The 19293-nt window shown below is 36.7% G+C and overlaps 1 protein-coding gene across 5 annotated transcripts in view; it reads left to right on the forward strand.

The window, feature by feature from the left end:
• Nucleotides 1-19293, forward strand: part of Fhit (fragile histidine triad) — a 1339970-nt gene that overhangs the window by 582841 nt on the left and 737836 nt on the right. For all 5 annotated transcript variants that reach the window (XM_013010313.1, XM_013010314.1, XM_013010312.1 and 2 more), the window contains one exon: nucleotides 9371-9488. In XM_013010313.1, the coding sequence (XP_012865767.1) occupies nucleotides 9386-9488 (103 nt within the window). In that variant the 5' untranslated portion in view covers nucleotides 9371-9385. The remainder of the gene's footprint in view (nucleotides 1-9370; nucleotides 9489-19293) is intronic.

Below are 19293 nucleotides of genomic sequence, written 5' to 3' on the forward strand. Positions count from 1 at the left end.
AGTAAAGGCCATGAGATTTGGCAACAATGAAACGTGTTCTGGGGATATAGAGGGATTCAGTATAAACATTCAGTAGGAACTGAAAGGAGCTGGTGGGAGTTAAGGACTCTTGACCTGCACTGCGGAGCGGAGTTACCAGGAAGCCCTTATTAACAAAAGCAAAAGGTCTGATGTCTAGGTCTTAGCCAGGCCAATTCCATCAAAATTTCTTGAGTATTGCAGCTATTGGTGAGGGTGTGGAGCAAGTGAACCCTTTATTCATAAATAGTGGTATTGTAAAATGGAACTGTCAGGTAGGAAAAAAAATTTGGCAATTTCTCACAAAGGGGAAAAATCCGTTTTTATATGATATAGAAGAATTTCACCCTTTAGTGTATGTATACCCAAGAGTATTGAAAACAATTTCCATCCAAAAAATTATTCCTGAGTATTTTATACCACTTTTCAGAATGGTCAAAAAAAATAAAAACAAATGTCTGTAAAACAGATTTTTTTAAAAACAAATGTCTGTAAAACAGATTTTTTTTTAAAAGAGACATACATTCAGTTGGATATCATACATTCTTAAAAAAGGAATGAAGTTCTGTTTCATGGTACCAACATGGATGAACCTTGAACACATTATGCCAAGCAGAAGAAGTCTTAACACAAAAGGCTACATACTATATTATTCTACTTACATGGAATATCCATACAGGGCAAGTACATAGAGACACAAAGTATAAGATGGCTATTTTATTTTGGGATGATAAAAGTAGAATTAGATAATGGAGATAGTTTCATAATTTTTGTGAACATACTTAAACTCATTGAATTACACAATTTAAATAGATGTATTTCTTATGATAAGTAAATATCTCAATTTTAAAAATTCTTTACAGAAGAAATGTGGGGGTGTAGGAGATGGGCATGCCTTTTAGCCCCTAATATAACTTTTAAAGTGCAAGATCTTTTCTGAAAATTAGATTTGGATTCTGAACACTGTAGCTTAGCATATTTGGTAGTATAATGCAGCACTTATTAAGTCAAACATCAAACAGACCTTGGAATGATGTGTTCATTACCTGTCATTCAAACACATCTCCTTACCTCTATACCTTTCTGCTTGCTCCAAGATTCCTCTACTATGCTCTTCTTGCCATTCCTCTAGGTCTCAAGGCCTTGAACTCATTCTTGCCTGATACTTGTCATTACCCCACCTAGAGCCCTTTGTTCCCAAGTAGTTATATATGCTAGGCTCCTTATAATTTATGTCCCAAGTAAAATGTTACATTCCTATTCCTGAATCCACACTCTCTTCCACTCCAAGTCACTACTTATTCTTAAGCCTTGATTATTTCTTTCTAATCACAATCAGAACTGTTTTTGCTTGTGGATTGGTTTGTAATTTCTCTACATTATAATTCCACTTCCATGAGAATAGAGGCCCACGTGGTTATGTTGTTCCTAATACAGTATTTTACATATGACAGTATTCATAATATTTGTACTATCAGAAATATATAATTTCTGAGTGATTAAATAAATGATGGCGTGTGGGAGAGTAGGCAATCCTGGAATATGTTTGTAGGAGAATGGGAAGGAGTTTGTGAAAAGGAGATCAAATAGAAAACACAAGCAGTACTGTAAATAAATAAATGTAGCAAGTGGGGAAAGAGGTAGCTTATGAAATAAGATCTCAAAATAGTGCTTGGCAGTAGAAATCCCTATGTGTTTCTTGTTTCAACTAGCTGAGGTTCAAGATTTTCTTTGACTTGTTAGCAGTTGAAAATTTTTCTTAGTCACCCATAGGTTGATGACTTAATATAAATTACTAAAAGTAGTTTCTTTTTAAAAAAATTTCCCATATATATATATATATATATATATATATATATATATATATATATATATATATATATATATGCATGCTGCAGGCTCTTTTTATTGGCTTACATTTGGAAATACTGCGAATTGTCTTTGTCTTGGTCTAGTCATTTTCTCTTGGGAATCTTAAGACATTCCTATGTCTATAGATTTGTGACATATCTAGAGGTAAAGAATGTTTTATAAATCTTAAAAACTTTAATGTGCGTCTCCAGCCATTCATTTGTCTTGATTTTTTTTGAGTCATCAATAACATACGCTTAAGGGCCTGGCCAGCCAAATAGACTGCTATTCCTCAGTTAGATGATGGGTCATTTTTTCCAGGTTGGATTAATCTTGGGATCCATTAGCTTCAGAAACGTTTCAAGCTCATTTGCATTCTTGGTTCGTAACTGAATCTCCTGTTTGTATATGACATTCCTCAGTCAGTAATAATGTCCAGGATTGTGGCTCTGTGGTTTCCAGAAGGGTTCATGTCTTCTAGGGTTGTTCTAGATTCTTGCCATTCACTGTGTCATGTCAGAGTATAAAAATAGCCAATTGCTTTACATAGCATACCTTAACAGCCATAGCTATAATGGAAAAACATTTTTATTTTTCAAGCTAAAATGTAATGCACACTTGAATTCTTTTTACCAGAAGAAAGTATTTCTCTGTCATGTCTGACTTCCTTGTTGCCTAGGAGATATTAGTGTTCATGGTAGATTGCTTTAGATGGGACATTGAGAAGTCTTTTCCCTCTATATTAGATTCCTAAGTAATGACAATATTTATTACAAATTTGAAGAATCGGAGAATGCCTAGTGACGACAAAGTTATATGAAAATGAACCTTCTCCCTACTATTGATTATCTGACTGTTGATTATAACTTATTACAAACAAACATTTTTGGAGGGCTATTTAGCAATTTATGTCAATAGCCATGAAAGTTTAATACACTTCAAACATGGCGATTCTTAAATCTAGGAATTGATGCAAGAGAAGTAATCAGAGAGAAGCAGAAATATCCATGAAGTTCGTTCCTCCTAGGATTGTAGGAGGAGGATAAGGATATGTAGCATGTATAAATCACTTAGGGTGAAAGTAACATGACAGCGTGAGCGGTTATCTTTCATTAGTTGAATCAGATGCATTTGTAGTACATTTTAAATAAATCTCCACAATATACTTCTTTCCTAAGATTACCTTTTGAATTAGCATATATTTATGATATGAAAGGCTTTGTGATATTTGCATACATTCGCACAGTGCACTTTGACCCAACCGACACTGCTCTACCTCTAACATGGAGAAGTAGTTCTTACCTTTTAGCCATACAATATCAAATTCATGGTTTGTCTTTGTTTATTGCACACCATTGTGATTAGCAGTATGCCAAGCAACTTATTGGTGTTAACTTGCAAATTAGTTGGCATCTAGCGTTTGTTTATTAAAGTTTGCTGCTACTTTTTGCCAGGGTAAAACGCATCAGCATGATGACTAGCACTTGTTAAATACTATTTGGTGCTTATTGTGTATTCCTGATCTGCTACTGTTGTAATCTACTGTCATAAACTGGAAGAAGCAGGGAACTTGGCCCAAGTTCATATACTAGTTGGGATAGGAGATAACAACTGGCATCCAAATTTTCCTAACCTCAGAATTGTGTCAGCCTCCTCATTGTAGATATTCCAGTGGAGTTAGGATATGATGGAGTCTAAGAATCTATACTATATTTTTGGTGGGAATAGGGAAGTCAGTGTCTCCCTATATAGGCCAATCCAGCCTTAATGTCACTATGTAGGCCCGCCTTCACTCACATGCATAATCCTACTTAGCACTGGGATTACACATGTGTGCCACCATGCCCAGCTTCAGTATAGACTATTTTTTTGGTAGTGCTGGAGATCAAACCCAGAACCTCTCTATGCTAGACAAGTACTCTACCATTGTGCTATATCACAGTCTGAATCTGTTCTCTTTGATACTTCCAAGATGATTTTTAATAAGCATGACTTGGGACTAGTGCTAGATTTGCTCCTCAAGCTTGAATTCCTCCCAGTGCAATAAGTCTGTGCTGGTCTCCGGAATCTGTATGACTTATTTGCAGATGATGTAGATGTTGATAGTCAGCATACCACATTTTGGGTACTGATGATACTAGATCATCGATGGTTGATATATATATATACACACACATTATGATAGATATTTATATATAAATATATGTAATTTATATGATATATTTGTACCTAAATATATCATATATATATATATATATATATATATATAAAATGTGTGTGTGTCAGAGAAATGATTTGCCAGAGAAAGGAAAAGATTAGCCATGACAGGATGAAAAGGTTTCCTCCTGCCCACCTGTTAGCATTTCATGAACTTGTTCACATTGTACTGGAAGCCCTGAATTTGTCAAATTTGGGTCATGTGGGTTTGAAGGGTCTTTTATATCCTCAAGCCATTCATATTTATGGTCTCTATTCCACAAAACAAGATGGAAGTAATAAACATAGGCTTATATTCTGAGTCATCATTTGGCTATCTTAAAACATAGTATTACTCTGTAACTTTAGCACCAAAACCTCCCATAAAGTGCTACAGTTATCTTTAAATCAGATTTTTAAGTTGGGGTCTTTGAAACCTTCTAAAGTTCCAAGAAACCCTTAAACAGTACCCTCTAAAAAGAGTATGGAGAGTCACTAAGATTCCAAGCATATTTGAATAGACCCTTGACCTGTTGGGTTTACTTGGCATCTTTGAAATCTGAGGGTTGGATCTAAATGATCTAATAGGTCCTTTTTCACATAGAAATCTTTAGAGTTGTCTTTTTTTTTTCACTAGAAGAAATTGTAAAGCATTTGGCAGTTACATGGTTTCCCTTATTTGCAATAATTAGCACATGTCTAGGATAATCTTATCAGATGAGCAGAAAAGGTCAAAAACTGTGTACATATGACCATATAAGATGATGCTAAGCAAAATGAACCCCACCGTATGGACACAAGAGGTTTTTCTTTGTCATTGTTGTTTTTAATGTACTGTGTGAATTTTTTGTTTCTTTTGTATGTTCTTCCCCCTATGGTCTATCCCCTCTTGTCACTAGATTTGATTTTGGTACCTGCATCTTGTATATACATTTGTCTAAGTTGGGGAGGGGAAGGGGAATAACAAAATGCTGAAACAAGGACACAGGATGGCCCATTACAACAATGAGACTCACAAGACACTATGTTGGAAATGAACTTTACAACTCTCGGAGGGGGGGATAAGTAGGAGAGGGAAGGGATAGTCAGACAAAAACAAAGGAGGGGGTAACAATGTTCAACAAGAAATACACTCACTACCTTACTCACGTAACTATAACCCTTCTCTACGGCATCTTTACAAGAAAATTAGCATAACATTTGAAAGCAAAGCAGGAAGAAACCTGATCTACTTTGAATTACATTATTGTCGTCTCCTGGTGTTAATGGTTCGGACATTTTAAATTTGAAGGACTACATTTGCTACTGTGGTCATTGAACTATATTCTGCTACAAGGCAGGTGGCTTATCCACCCCATCAGAAAATGACTGATCAAATCCACTGAGTCACAAAATTAAACGTGGGTAGTAAACACCTTTCTGTTACCTTTTTTCTTTTAATTAAGTTTGAAGACAAAGTGCTAAAACTAATGTGATGCCACCAACTGCTGAGAATGATGGGAGTCAGAGAGGCAGAGGCAGAGAATAGGAGGTAGAGAGGGTTATGTATGTATAAGCTATGGTAGGAAGGTAGAACAAGGGTACGTTTCATTGGCTGAAAAGATGAGAGATTCATTAAGTACAATGGAGGCTAATAGTTTAATATAAAACAGGTTTTTTAAATTATCTTTAAGTAGTTGCAAAAAGGAGTGGCAATTTAACAAATAAGTTATGGATGCAATGCATCTTGATTAATAAAAACAAATTCTTATTGTTGTTGTTGTTATTATTTCATTGGTCGTGGGGCTTGAACTCTGGGCCTGGGCACGCTCCCTGAGTTCTTCAGCTCAAGGCTACCACTTGGGCCACAGCACCACTTTCAGTTTTCTGGTGGTTTATGGGAGATAAGAGTCTTACAGACTTTCCTGCCCAGCCTGCCTTTGAACCTCGATCCTCAGATCTCAACCTCCTGAATAGCTAGGATTACAGGTGTGAGCCACCAGTACCAGAAAAACAAATTATTTTTAAGGAACACCATCTCTCTCACACATATACACACCTGGTTGGATTTTGTTAATATACCTAATTCTGTTTAGTTTATAAAGAATTTCCATTTCTGAAGTGAATCAACACAATTATCTATTTCTTGGCTACCACTAGTCTGAGGGTCTAACTGGGTTAGATTCCCTAGCCCAGATACAGCACTATATGCTTTATATATATTATCGTCTCAGGAAATTAATACAGAGACCCTTATTGAAAGTACTAACATCCTACACTAACTTAACAAGTATAAAATTGTCACAAGGCTTTTCTCCACAGAATATTTAGACTACAAGAAGGCAAAGGAATATTTAAAGTGTTAAAACAGGCCAACTTTGAACTTACTAAAACTGGCTATGCATTTAAATGGGAGGGTGAAGTAAAGATACTGTCCTAGATAAACTCTCACAGTTTGCCAAATATAGACTGTTTGGATAATAATTTTTGAGAATGTATCATAGTAAAATAAGTAAAATATAATTCTGTGGAAGGCATAAAATGTGAGGAATAAGAGCATATAGGGAATTTAGTGTTTTTTTTAGTTTTTTTTAGGCAGTAACAGCTTTAGGCTGGGCAAAAAGTGAGACGCTCTCGCAACAAATAAACACAGTGAAAAAGGCTGGAGGTTTAACCAAGCTATAGAGCATGAAGCCCAGAGTTCAAGCCCTAGCACTGACAAAGAAAGAAGAGAGGGAGAGAGGGAGGGAGGGTATAAGAAAGGAAGGAAAGAATGAAAGAGAAAGAGAAAGGGAAAGAAATAAAAGAAAGACAGGAAGGAAGGGGAAGGGAATGGAAAGAAAAGAAAGGACTGTACTAGCGTAGGAGCATGGTAGAGTAAATGATTAGAAAAACTCACTAAAGTACTTTTAAATTCTATATAGGGTGTGCATAATCAATTGAAGGTATCTCTGCACTTTTTGATGGTATCAAAAATAGGGTACATGGTTCTCCTGTCTATGGAAGAAAACCAAGCAAGTAGGAAGGAGAACAAAAAGTGAAATGTATAAAATGATGAAATAAAACATGTGAAACACATTCAGATAAGAAGTGGCCTAAACATAAAGGGCTAACTTTGTCAGGCAACTTCTCCAATGGACAGGAAACAAAGTGCTACATTTATTTAAAAAAAAAAAAAACCAATGAGGTGATGAACAAAGGCTGAGCTGTCAAATATAAACAGAAAATGAGTAAGATCAAAGAGTACCACGAGTATCCCGGTAATTAAAGGGCTTTGGGACATACATAATAGTAATTTGTGGATTTGCCATTGATTTGTGATTGTACTTAGAAATTTAATCCCACACTCAAGAAACTGATGAAGTAAAGTAAGTGATGAGAGGGAAAGCAAGCAGACAGAGACTGGGGCAACCATGAATATGATCGTTAGCACAAAGAATTGCCTCAATAAAAGCAGAAAACATTTTATTTGAGAGAATGTATGGGTTAGAAAAAAAGGTTCATCTTAAGTATCAGTTAGGAAGTCTCAAAGATAAAATCTAATAGTATAAGGATTCTTTGCAACAATGCATTAAAAATCAGTGAAGTCTAAAATAAAGACAGAATTTCCTTTTGTGATAGGTTCACAGGTGAGGCTATATCTTCAGAACCATTTGGTGAGATAGATTTTGACAACCTTATTGACCCTTCATTTTTTTCATTTTAAAAACCAGCATTAAAAACAAAACAAAACAGGTGGACACTGGTGGCTCATGCCTGTAATCCCAGCTACTCAGGAGGCTGAGATCTGAGGATCACAGTTCAAAGCCAGCCTGGGTAGGAAAGGCCATGAGACTCTCATCTCCAATAAACCACTCAGAAAACCGGAAGTGGCACTTTGGCTCAAGTGGTAGAGCACTATGAGCTGAAGAGTTGAGGGACAGAGCCCAGGCCCAAAGTTCAAGCCCCATGACTGACAAAAAAAATAAAATAAGATAAAAATAAAAAAATAAAAATAAATAAAGCAAAAGCTCAGCATTTGTACCATTGAAATCTCAGCTTAGTTTTTTTCACCTGAAATGTGTCATGGGGAAGCATCTCTATAGTAGATAACATTTAGTAGATAACATGTGATTCTCATTGCCTTCTATGTTGCTCTGAACATTTGGCTTATTAAATGATCCTATATTTGTTGGTGTATTTGGTACAATACCCATCATTTTCCTGGTTTCATCCATCTCTTTTCTTTACGATCCCGTCTCTTTTTTCCCCTATAGGTCTATCTGTGCTTACCAGTTCTGTAGGCTATTCATGAATTATAAAAATGAAGTAATTTCTCTAGGGAGGGTGTGCCAGGGTCTTTTGGAAAGTAGCTTTGTCATGTGTAGCCATCACTGAATGGAAAATCATTCACTAAAGAGGAACTTGAGACAATTATGCACCTTGCTGTATCTTCCTTTTTATAAACCAGGATTTTTTTTCTCATCTCAAACTCTATTTTGTTCCTTCCTTTTCTTTTTAATTTTGCAAATGACGCGTAATAGTTCTCGGGGAGTATGTGTATGTTTTTGTAATTGTAGGCAAGGTCAGGCAGTGTTTGTACTTGTGCTAAATTGCTGTTATATAAACAAAGATAAAACCATTTGAGAGGAGCATTTAAGAATTAGAAGGTTTATAGTCAATACCTAACAATGAAAATTTTCAGCTTAGCAGAGATGACAAATGGATGTAAGTAAGTGCTTAATAAATAGGACTTTGTGGATATGAGGTAACAATCTGAAATGTGAAGAGATTTAACAGTGCAGGGCTGCTTTGTCAGTGCATGTCCAAGCTTCTGCTTGAAAACACTCACTGCAGTCTAGGCAACATTGTAGGGAGAATGGAGTAGGTTGAGGAACATAAAGATGATGAACATAAAAGAGGTCATCTGTATGTGTGTGTGTGTGCACGCGTGTGTGTGTGTGTGAGTGTGTGTGTGTGTGCATGTGTGTGTGCTTGTGTGTGCATAGACCAGTACTGGGGTTTGAACTCAGAGCCTGGACACTGTCCCTTAGCTTTTTCATTCAAGGCTGACACAAGCCACATCTCCTCTTCAGCTTTTTGGTTGTTAATTGGAGGTAAGAGTCTCATGGACTTTCCTTCCTGCCTGGCTTCAAACCATGATCCTCAGGTCAATCTCTTGAGTAGCTAAGATTACAGATGTGAGTCACCAATCCTCATCAAGGAATTCTTCAGAACCAAGAACCTTTAGTATTGGAACTTTCTTTCTTTAAAGTAGTCCATGAACTTGTTTCTTTCTTATTTGAATTTTACAAATGGCTACTTCCTATCTTGTCTTCTATTTCAGATTTCATCTGAGAAAATGTCTTTTAGATTCGGCCAGCATCTCATCAAGCCATCTGTGGTGTTTCTCAAAACAGAACTCTCCTTTGCCCTTGTGAACAGGAAACCTGTGGTTCCAGGTCGTATCCTTTTCTTTTAAGAGGCATGAAAAACCCTTGTGCCTAATCAACAAAATGAACGCAGGATTTGTCTCCAATGTCTAGAAAAAGGTAAGAATTCACCTTTTTCCTTTTTGGAGAGACCAGGTATGATGTTATTCACATTTATTTTGAATCCAGTTGGTGGCACCAGTAATATGCTTGATCAATGTTGCAGAACTTCTGAAAAGAGTTGCTTAGCAACCAGGGCTTCGGAGGTGAATTTTCGCTTGACCTTTTTACTACTGGAGCTGTGTAAATAGGTGTTTCTAAAACTGGCCCAGTAAAATATCCTTGGCACTTTGGATTCATGTTTTTCATTGTGAATTTTAATGGTAGAATTCACATGGTAACTTTGCCATATGGAAATGTGATATTATATTACAAGCTAAGACTTGCTTTGTTTTGTTAATTCTTGGAGATTGTTCAGTTATGAGTTTTGATTCAATTCATCTTAACTTGTAAATCACCTATGATGGGATTTGAAATGACATCTTCTCTTGGGTAAAACTCCTGTTTAGACTATTGTCCAGTGTCTGGACAGTAGTAGTCGTAGAAGAGTTATTTTATCTGTGGGGAAAAACTTTTTTCTTATTGACTTCAGTAGGAGCTTTATTTTTCTTCTACAGTGAAAGTTATAGGAGATTGTGAAATACTTGGAGAAGTTATTTTTAAGTGATTGATATGATCATTTATGATTGTGTATGTAAGGGTTTTGTTGAATTTTCAGTTTTTTTTCTTTACTCTTATAAAAGGCAATGAGAACAAAGCTTCAAATTTTAAGGTAATATGTATTTTTCTGTGCAGAGACATGGTTTGGAAATGATTTTGTAATAATTCTGAATGTGCAAGTATACTGAGAATTTTTTCAGGATAGGTTATATTTTTTTCATTGAATAAACTAAAAATACTTAAGAAAGAGCCTTGTGAATACTCAGCCATAGTAATAACACAATAAGAAGAAAACATTTACCAAATCACAATTGCATGACAGATTGCCAAATTCTTTTTTTTTTTTTTTTTTGCCAGTCTTGTGTCTTGAAATCATGGCCTGGGTGCTGTTCCTGAGCCCCCTTGTGCTCAAGGCTAGTAATCTAGCACTTGAGCTACAACAATACTCTCTGCTCTTTCAGAATAGTTTACTGGAGATAGAGTCACATGGACTTTCCTGCCTGGGCTGGCTTCAAACTGTGATCCTCAGATCTCAGCCTCCTGAGTAGCTAGGATTATAGATGTGAGCCACCAGGCCTGGCTTAAAGTGCCAAATTCTTTGAGTCCAAATTTACCTGAGTTTTATAAATTTACAAAAACAAATATCAAACTATAAGCTAACAAAAATGTTATGTATCATTTTACTTTGTAATATTTTAAGGTTTTTTTTAAAAACCATTAAAGATACAGTTGAATCAAAATACCCAATATTAGAAAAGTACGATATTCTGTTTATAAAATAAATGAAAATAAAAGCTGAAGGAGGATGATTTACGAAGATGCCTATAACAGTATAAGTTGAATTTTTGGAATAATAAAACATTGTAGTTTTTGTCATTGTCTTTTTCCAAGGGATTAAAAAAATCCTACTAACTATAAATTGAGATGGAAAAAGATTATAGTTTAAATGTCATTTCCCCCCCCCAATCCCCCCCTCCGTGGGACAGTTTTAATTGACTTTTAACAAAGAACTATGGGAACTTGGGAGGAAAAAAGTCAACGCAGATGTCTAAATTCTACTACCTGCGACTCAGAAAATGTGAGGTCTTAGAGATGTACTGATTTTCAAAATGGCTAATTTATGCAATGAACTTGGCTTTATGAGTTTTCTCATTCCGTATCTTGATAGCATCTTGATTTTTTTCATGATGTCTCAAACCAGCGCTGAACATACATGAGAGAAAGGGGCAATGCTTTCTCGTGGGGAAGTAGCTTCAGTGCACAGGGTGGGATTGACGAGTGTCTGTTTCCCATCAGTGGCTCTGGGGGTCACCATTTTATAAGTGAATTCGTACCAGTTACCTGAGTAAATGCCAAGGACATGGAGAGTGCTTATTAAAAGAAGCAGCTTATTAGGAAAGTAGCAAGAGGACCCAGCTCTTTCTGAGACTAGCAGTAAGAAGCCATGATTTATATATATATATATATATATATATATATATACATATATATATATATATATTTGTAATCAATACACTCTGTGCATTCTGTGAGGCTATTTCATATCTGCAGTGTTGAAAATGGTTCTAGGGCCAGTGGATAATGTATTCAGACAATCCTTTTTTTATGCGTTAATTTTGTAACTTTTTATTTTATATTACCTTTGTAAACTCAGTTCGGTTTCAGCTGTGAGAAGCATCTTACTAAAGCCACTCATTTACTTGCAAAAAGCCATATCCTTTTGTCCTTAGATTTGGTAACTCAATCAGTGGATAGCCCTGTCCACTAACATTTCGTTAAATAAATGGTAATGTGTCTGGAGTAGGCTTTTATCTTTCCCCAGCATTTTGTCCTGCCTGCCCTGCCCTAACCCTTTGGTATGGGCCATCCAGTGTTTCTGCGCTTCCCTGTCTCTAGGCTGCACCTCATTCTAAGCTATTGCTCTGAACACATCACTCAGCAACCCACTGAGGAATCCCTCCATATGTTTGAAGGAAAAGTTCACACTCTAGCATAGGTTTTAAGGACTTTTATTATCTTGTCTTTCATTCCCCTTCTTTCCTAAAGCTGTGGCATATTTTCACTTTATCATAGTTCTCCTCTGCCACCCTTGTACCTGAGTTACAGAATTCCCCATCCTTTTCATTTGAACTAAGATGCTTTGATAACTACCCTCCCTCTTAGGAAACAAAGAATCTGTCCTCATTGTTTGTGACTCTTGATTCTTTATTCACATGTTGATTACTGAGCTCATACCCTGGTCCAGGCACCATGCCAGACACTTCATTCCAGTCTGCCTCATGTCAGGACTATGTGTAGTCTTGTTTGCATAGAAAAGCATGCATTCCTGCAAGTAGAACTTCCTTTTGCAGACCTCTTTTCTTCTTCTTAGCACCCCACAGAACTATGGTTACTGAATTTAAAGTGAAACTGTGAATAGTAGAAACATACTCACTTCTGTAATGAATGGAACGGCATGATAATGGTCTACTGAAATCCTGTCTTTTCATATTGTCATTCTCAAAGCCAAGTCCTGTCACCATTTTGTCTTAGACTTTACAGAATCCTATTTAAATGGTATTTTACCAACATTCCCTATGTCAGCGACAACTCTTGGTTAAAATTATGTGGTGTTTGGTGGCTTGTCTTAAAGGAATGAATAGATTGGCCTATGGGTAAAGATGCCTTTTCCATTTCTAAAAGCATGTTAATTTGTCAGTGGAAAACTTTATATTTATTTACAGGCAGCATACTGACATAGTCAGACAAAATAGAAGCTCCTATTTTCTATTTTTGTTTGATTCTGAGTAAAAGCAGTATTGAGGTGACCACTCATGAGATGCAAATGTTATCTTTGAGTTCTTGTCCTTAACTAACATTTTGCTGCCTCTGACTACCCTGTTTTCTTATGACTTTTTGCTGGTTTTCAGAAGTAAGAAAGGAACTGTTTGATTGGAGACCATAGATAAGCTTTGAAACAGAACTGTTTGCTTCACTCTCAGGAGAGCTACTTCAGTCCCTCCTTGTCGCCACCTAAAGCAAACACTTCTGTTTCTTGCCAGCAGTGTTTAAAGCCGATTGAATAGGCTTTGGCCACTGTGGTACAACACTCCAGAAGAATGTGTCAAAATGTCTTTAATCCATTAATTTCCTGTTACCTAAAAGTCCTTCTCAGAGGTTCTTTAGGGAGGAGAACAGAATCATTTTAGAGAGTGCATCCTCAGAATTTTGCAGAGAATCTTTTATTCGTGCACATTAATGCAGGTCAGCTGTTGTTTGTGGCTTCAATGAACTTGAGCCATTGTGGTTAATACTTGTTTCTTTCCCCTTGCATTGGGCTGTGTCTACCTGAGCACTTGAGTTGAGCATGAAAAATGAATTTGAACATGACTGGATTCCATTTGGAGACTGGGGCTTTTATTGTAAATAGTATTATTCATTTGTTATGTCTTGTTGTTTCCAGCAGACAGTGTATTGATCTGTGGATTGCTATTCAGAAGAGCATATGGAGCTCTAACATGAGGGGGAACATGGCAGAATTGGTAGACAGTCTGAATGTGGAATATAAGGATAGAAGACACTTTGCTAGCTGACCAGATACTATCTTACACAAATCATTTGTCAACGGTTTATTGAATTAGTAATTAAAAAGAACAATGTCTCTTGACAGCTGCATCGTATACAGAATGTTACTAGACCAAACAATGTAGGAATGATGCATGGAGAACAGCCTTACAAAGTGGGTTTGTGAAGAACTGGAGTAGGCATCTTCAAGAACATTTCTCCTTATATGTGTATTGCAATGGGAACTCTACTCTTAAGATTCAGCCTAGGAGAAAAAACAGAGGAGGAGGTAACAATGTTCATAGGAAATATACTAATTACTTTACTCATATAACTGTAACCCCTCTGTATAGTATCTTTACAGTAAAAATATATACTAAAAGAAAATTCAGCCTCAGTAGAAAGAAAATTAAAAACTGTACGTTTAAATGAGTCACGTTAACTTTTCTGTTTTCAGGTCTTTGCCGCATTGAGTACTGCTTGAAATAAATGAAAGACTAATAAAAATAGTTTTCTTACTTCACAGTGACTCTTACAGAGTAGATGCTATAGATAAAAGTGCCCTTTTAGTCCTTCCATAAAAATCAGGAATATTTGTCATTTCCTGAGTGGGTTGCAATCTTGTGAATTCCTTTAATTGTTCAGGAAACGACAGTTATTAGTGATCTGACGATCTTTCATTTCTCAAAACCGTTTCTTTTAAAATCTTCCTGTACAAATAAAAATGTGCACAAGCATTCTTTTAATATCCTTATTGCTAAAGTTAGAATAGCGATCTTAAAATTGCCCCGAGCACATCTTTGCTCTTCTCTGTGCGCGCTTGTTATATAGCTTAAAGACTCCTGCAGACATGTACAGAAATGATCTCACTGTTCTTTCTCTTGAGCTGTGGTGGACACATTGGTTTTCTTGTCATTTTTTTTTAATTTGGCAGCTTATGGTGCTCAGAGATATGCACATAGCAGCAATTGCTCAGTTGGAACTTTCTTTTCTCTCTTTGTTTGTGAAAGATTTCCAGATAAATCTGTACCTGTCCTTGGTTGTGAGAGTATAATGCTACACGTGTGAGAGTTTCTGTGCTAGAACCTGCTAGAACTTTAGTTTGCCATGGCCTTTGACAGCAAGAACAAATGAGATTCTTGGTCAATTTCCTCATTTTCTATGGTACCAGCATCTGTTTCCAGTGTTTAGAATCTTGTAGTGAAGAACCTGCCAATCCTCATTGGAAGACAAGCCTTGTGTGACTGGCACCCTTCTTAACTTACCATCCAAGACACATGGTTTGTCTCAGATACTAGCTCATTTTTGAGGGTGATCTTGAGGTGGTGTTTTGGGTCATCAAGCATTTCCTGTCATTAGTGCCATAGGGAAAAGTGTCAGACCCTTTCTCTTCCAACCTTACTTTTAGTTTTGGAAGCTGAGACATACATTTTTATTTCAATATATTTTCTTTTATTGTAAAGATGCTGTACAGAGGGGTTATAGTCACATGAGCAGGATAATGAGTACATTTCTTGTCAAGTATTGTTACCTCCTCCTTTGTTCTTCTCAATTTATTTTCTTGTGGTACTGTAGGTTATGGGCCTCACCCAAGCTAGGCAAATGTCCTACTATTGGACTACGTTCCAAGTCCTAGAATTTTTTTTATTACAGATTGGATGATAGATTGGTGGGACCTGTCACTGAAGGAATTAAATAGGAACTTCATGGGCAATGAAAGTCTGAAATTGAATGGAGAAAAGTGGATGTCCTTTGTGTCCCCATCCTAGATTTTCAGGTGAGGAAGGTATGTATATGTTTCAAGCGTGTACACCTCACTCAGGCTGCTTCTTGTTCGCTGCTGCCTCTATCTTGATTCTCCAGGCTCCTTGCTGCCTGAACCATGGCAAGGCTACACAAACCTGTGGTGGTCTTATGATCCGTCTGGTCCCTGTTGTCCAGAACTTAATTTTGACTGTCTTTTCTTGAAGTTGACCTCTTTCCCTTAATAGGATTTATCTTATAGTTTTAGACTCTTCTGTAAGGGAGATGGACTGGCGTGGTCTGACCTGGTTATGCATTATAGGAGAGAAATTCAGCTGTTTTATTTTTCAATCAGGACTTTTAATGGGTACATTTCTCAGAATCATATGAAGTTTATGGAATCACTTTCCCCAGTAGAAAGGATGCAGTTGAACACCTGCTAATCTATTCATAATTCTATGCATGTGTGTGTCTGTGAGGAGCAGGATATTGGGAATGCTCTCTCAAGCTCTAGCAAATGGTAGGGTGATCATTTTACCAAAGGAGCAGTTTGAATATTTCTCCTGTGAATTGTGACATGAGCGTCCCATAGTGAGAAAAGTTATTCTCCATTTGTATTGATTTCCATGTGTAATTTTCTCAGGTAGTTTTAAACTGTCATGGTTAACAACTGCTGAACTCTGTTCATTATATTCTAGGCATATTTTTGACCTGATTTCCATGCAAGTCATCAGATTGTAGGGAACAGGAAAAGGCTGGTCATGGTGTTACTAGCCTAGCACTTGTAAAGGATTATAATTAGGAATAATGAATGGAATAATACATCATTATTCACAAGAAATGTCACATAATTAACTCAAATAATGCAAAATATATTCTCATTTCCATTTAGAATGAAAATAGATTTCCTAGAGCATCAGTAGGCAGTTAATGTTTATTCTATATTTTCATACACATATCAAAGCTGTTAAAATCTGAATGTAGATGGATTTTTAACATACTTAGTCAAGATTCCTTTATTTTCCTAATACAGCCTGTACATATTATTTATTTATTGTATCTACGTAATTTGTGTATATGTTCAACTCTTAGTTAGCATAATTAATTTATATTTATTGTAAATTAATGGTCCAATTTATTTACTTAGCTCCCATTTCCTTTTTACAAGCTAATTGACTGAAAAAAATGTAAATTTGCAAGTAGCTCTTGGGCTTAAATCCTAAACTGGCCTTATTAGAACTCTATGTGATGCTAGATATCTGAACTGGTTTTGTAAAATATTTTTCCTGAGATTTCTACTATAGACTGTAAATAACTGGAGTCTTGATTTGTTTCTGAAAACTCATTGGTGGGGATGAGATAGGAGTGGGCTCGGTCCTAGCCAGGCAAGTTATTTTTCTTTGTAACAATTAGCATGACACATGGCACTGACCAATGTCAGCAGTAGTTCCTGAAAGTACTCTGCTTCACCAGGCAGCGACCTATTAATTCCTGCATGGTGGAGAGATGCAGAGAGTCCCAGGGGAGGAGCCAAGGAGATGACAGGCAGCATAAAGAGACAGTAAATATGGGAGTATCTCAATGTTTTAATAACAGGAATGGGCGTGCCAGTATCCACAGACAGTGTCAGTTTCAGCCCTGGTTTTGGAGAGATGAAGATTGATGGGTGGAAAAAGCTTCCACGGCATCCCTGGGATCCAGTGTGCTATTTGTTCTTCAACACTATCAAGGATAGTACAATTGTTGATTAACTGAAGAATAAAAAAATAGAACTAAATACTCATTACAAACAGCAATTTCTTCTTAGTTTAGGGAAGGCTCATCTGTCTCAGGAGGGTACCAGAGCAATGTGATCTCAGTCTACCTTTTTCTGGTGCATGTTTATACTTAATGTCTTACATTAAAATAGTATTTTAAATAAATAAGATGAAATAACCCACAGAAAAGGTGTTTTTTTGCCTTTTAAAATTTTATTGTGAAGATGCTGTACAGAGGGGTTACAGTTACATGAGTAAAGCAATGAGAACATTACTTGTCTATCATTGTTACCCCTTCCCTTGTTGTCCCACTATCCCTTCCCTCCCCCACCTGCCACACTCCTCCCCACCCCCATCCCCCGCCTGAAGTTGTAAAGTTTGTCTCCAATATATGGTCTTGTGGGTATCATTGTTGCAATGGGTCATCCTGTGTCCTTGTTTCAGTATTTTGTTATTCCCCTTCCCCTCCCCAGATTAGACAGATGTATATACAAAATGCAGGGTACCAAATCAAGTACAGTGACAACAGGGGATATACCATAGGGGGAAGAACATACAAAGGAAACAAAATAAAATCACATAGTACATTTAAAACAATAACAACAAAGACAGACCTCCTGTGTCCATATTTTGGGGTTCATTTCACTTATTATCATCTTATATGGGTATATGTACGTAGCTTTTGAGCTTTTCAGCTTATCTGATAACCTATATGTATACTAATTCTTGCAAATAAGGGAAACCATGGGACCTACATTTCTTTGGGGCTGGGTTACTTCACTTAATAATTTTTTTCTAAGTTTTCTATTTCCTAACAAATCGGGCAGTGTCATTCTTTCTACATACATATGTATATATATGTATATTTATTTTTATTGTTACTAATTTTTATTTTTATTGTTACTAATCTGTGAGCAGTTTCAGTGGAAAGTCTGAGTCTCAATTTTGTTGCTGATATCTTTATGGTTGTATCATCGTCTCCTTGCTGTCTTCTAAGAATATAACTAACCTTTGTTACTTCTGAAGCTCTGTAAGGTTTGAGCCTGATTACCTGGTAGGAGCTATGTAGAACCAGGTATTTTAGCCTGACTGACAACATAATTTTCTCTTAGGTAAAATGAGTGTGAGTGAGGCTAAATTCCTATGGCTCTCTAATTCTTCTTTTCTAGTAGGTTTTGAAATGGCTGTAGTTATCAAGAGATCGTTTCATCTTCAAGATTTATTTCCAGTTCAAGAGATTTGTTGGAACTGAGATTTATCTGTAGAATGCTAATACTTTAAAAGTCAACTATGATACTCTTCTTTTCACTGAAGATGATTGCTTTAATAGTTGTTAAATAAGATGTGTCAGGATAAAAATAAATCAGCTGGAATTACATTAAAATCTTTACCTGGAGTGTTGCAAATGCAAAAGTCTGTAATATTAGTTGGATGTTTTTAAACTGTTCTACTTAGGGATTAGGTGTCCCTTAGAAGCCATTTCTCATGGAGCTATATCTGCACCTCATCCTGGAATAAGCAACCAGGTCATACACAGGAAGGCCAACAACAGTTGAGAACTCATACCCCATCCCCATTTGTCTGAACCCCAGTGGTAGAACCAGATGTATCTCATTGAATAACATAGCACCCTCCCAACCTATGGAAAAATAGAACTGTGAGTACAAATGGTTGGAACGAGGGGTGCTGAGATGCTTTCTGATTCTCCTTTGGCATGATGCTTCCAATTTCCCCCAGAAGTCATGTGTAGAAGGTGGATCCTCAACTGGGGGTGGCAGGCATTTCGTTCCCTGGTTTGATGCTACTAGAGCCACAAAGCCTGCAAACCTGAGTGTCGTCAGATACAGGTGTAGGATGATGGAAACCACTTTAGAGAAGCTTCCATGAGCTCCATGGAGTTTGGCACACAACCGTGCTTGTTTTCTCATTTGTGTCCTTCTGAACAGAGGGTGGGACATAGGCTGGCTTGTTAGACAGGCCTGACAGAGCAGGGTAGGATGACACTGAGGAGGAATATGCCTTAAAAAAGATGGAAATAAAACAGAAACATGGGCTATTTATGGTGGGGAAGGCAT

Source organism: Dipodomys ordii, unplaced genomic scaffold (genome assembly GCF_000151885.1).
Source record: "Dipodomys ordii isolate 6190 unplaced genomic scaffold, Dord_2.0 Scaffold12, whole genome shotgun sequence".
NCBI classification, from domain to species: Eukaryota; Metazoa; Chordata; class Mammalia; order Rodentia; family Heteromyidae; genus Dipodomys; species Dipodomys ordii.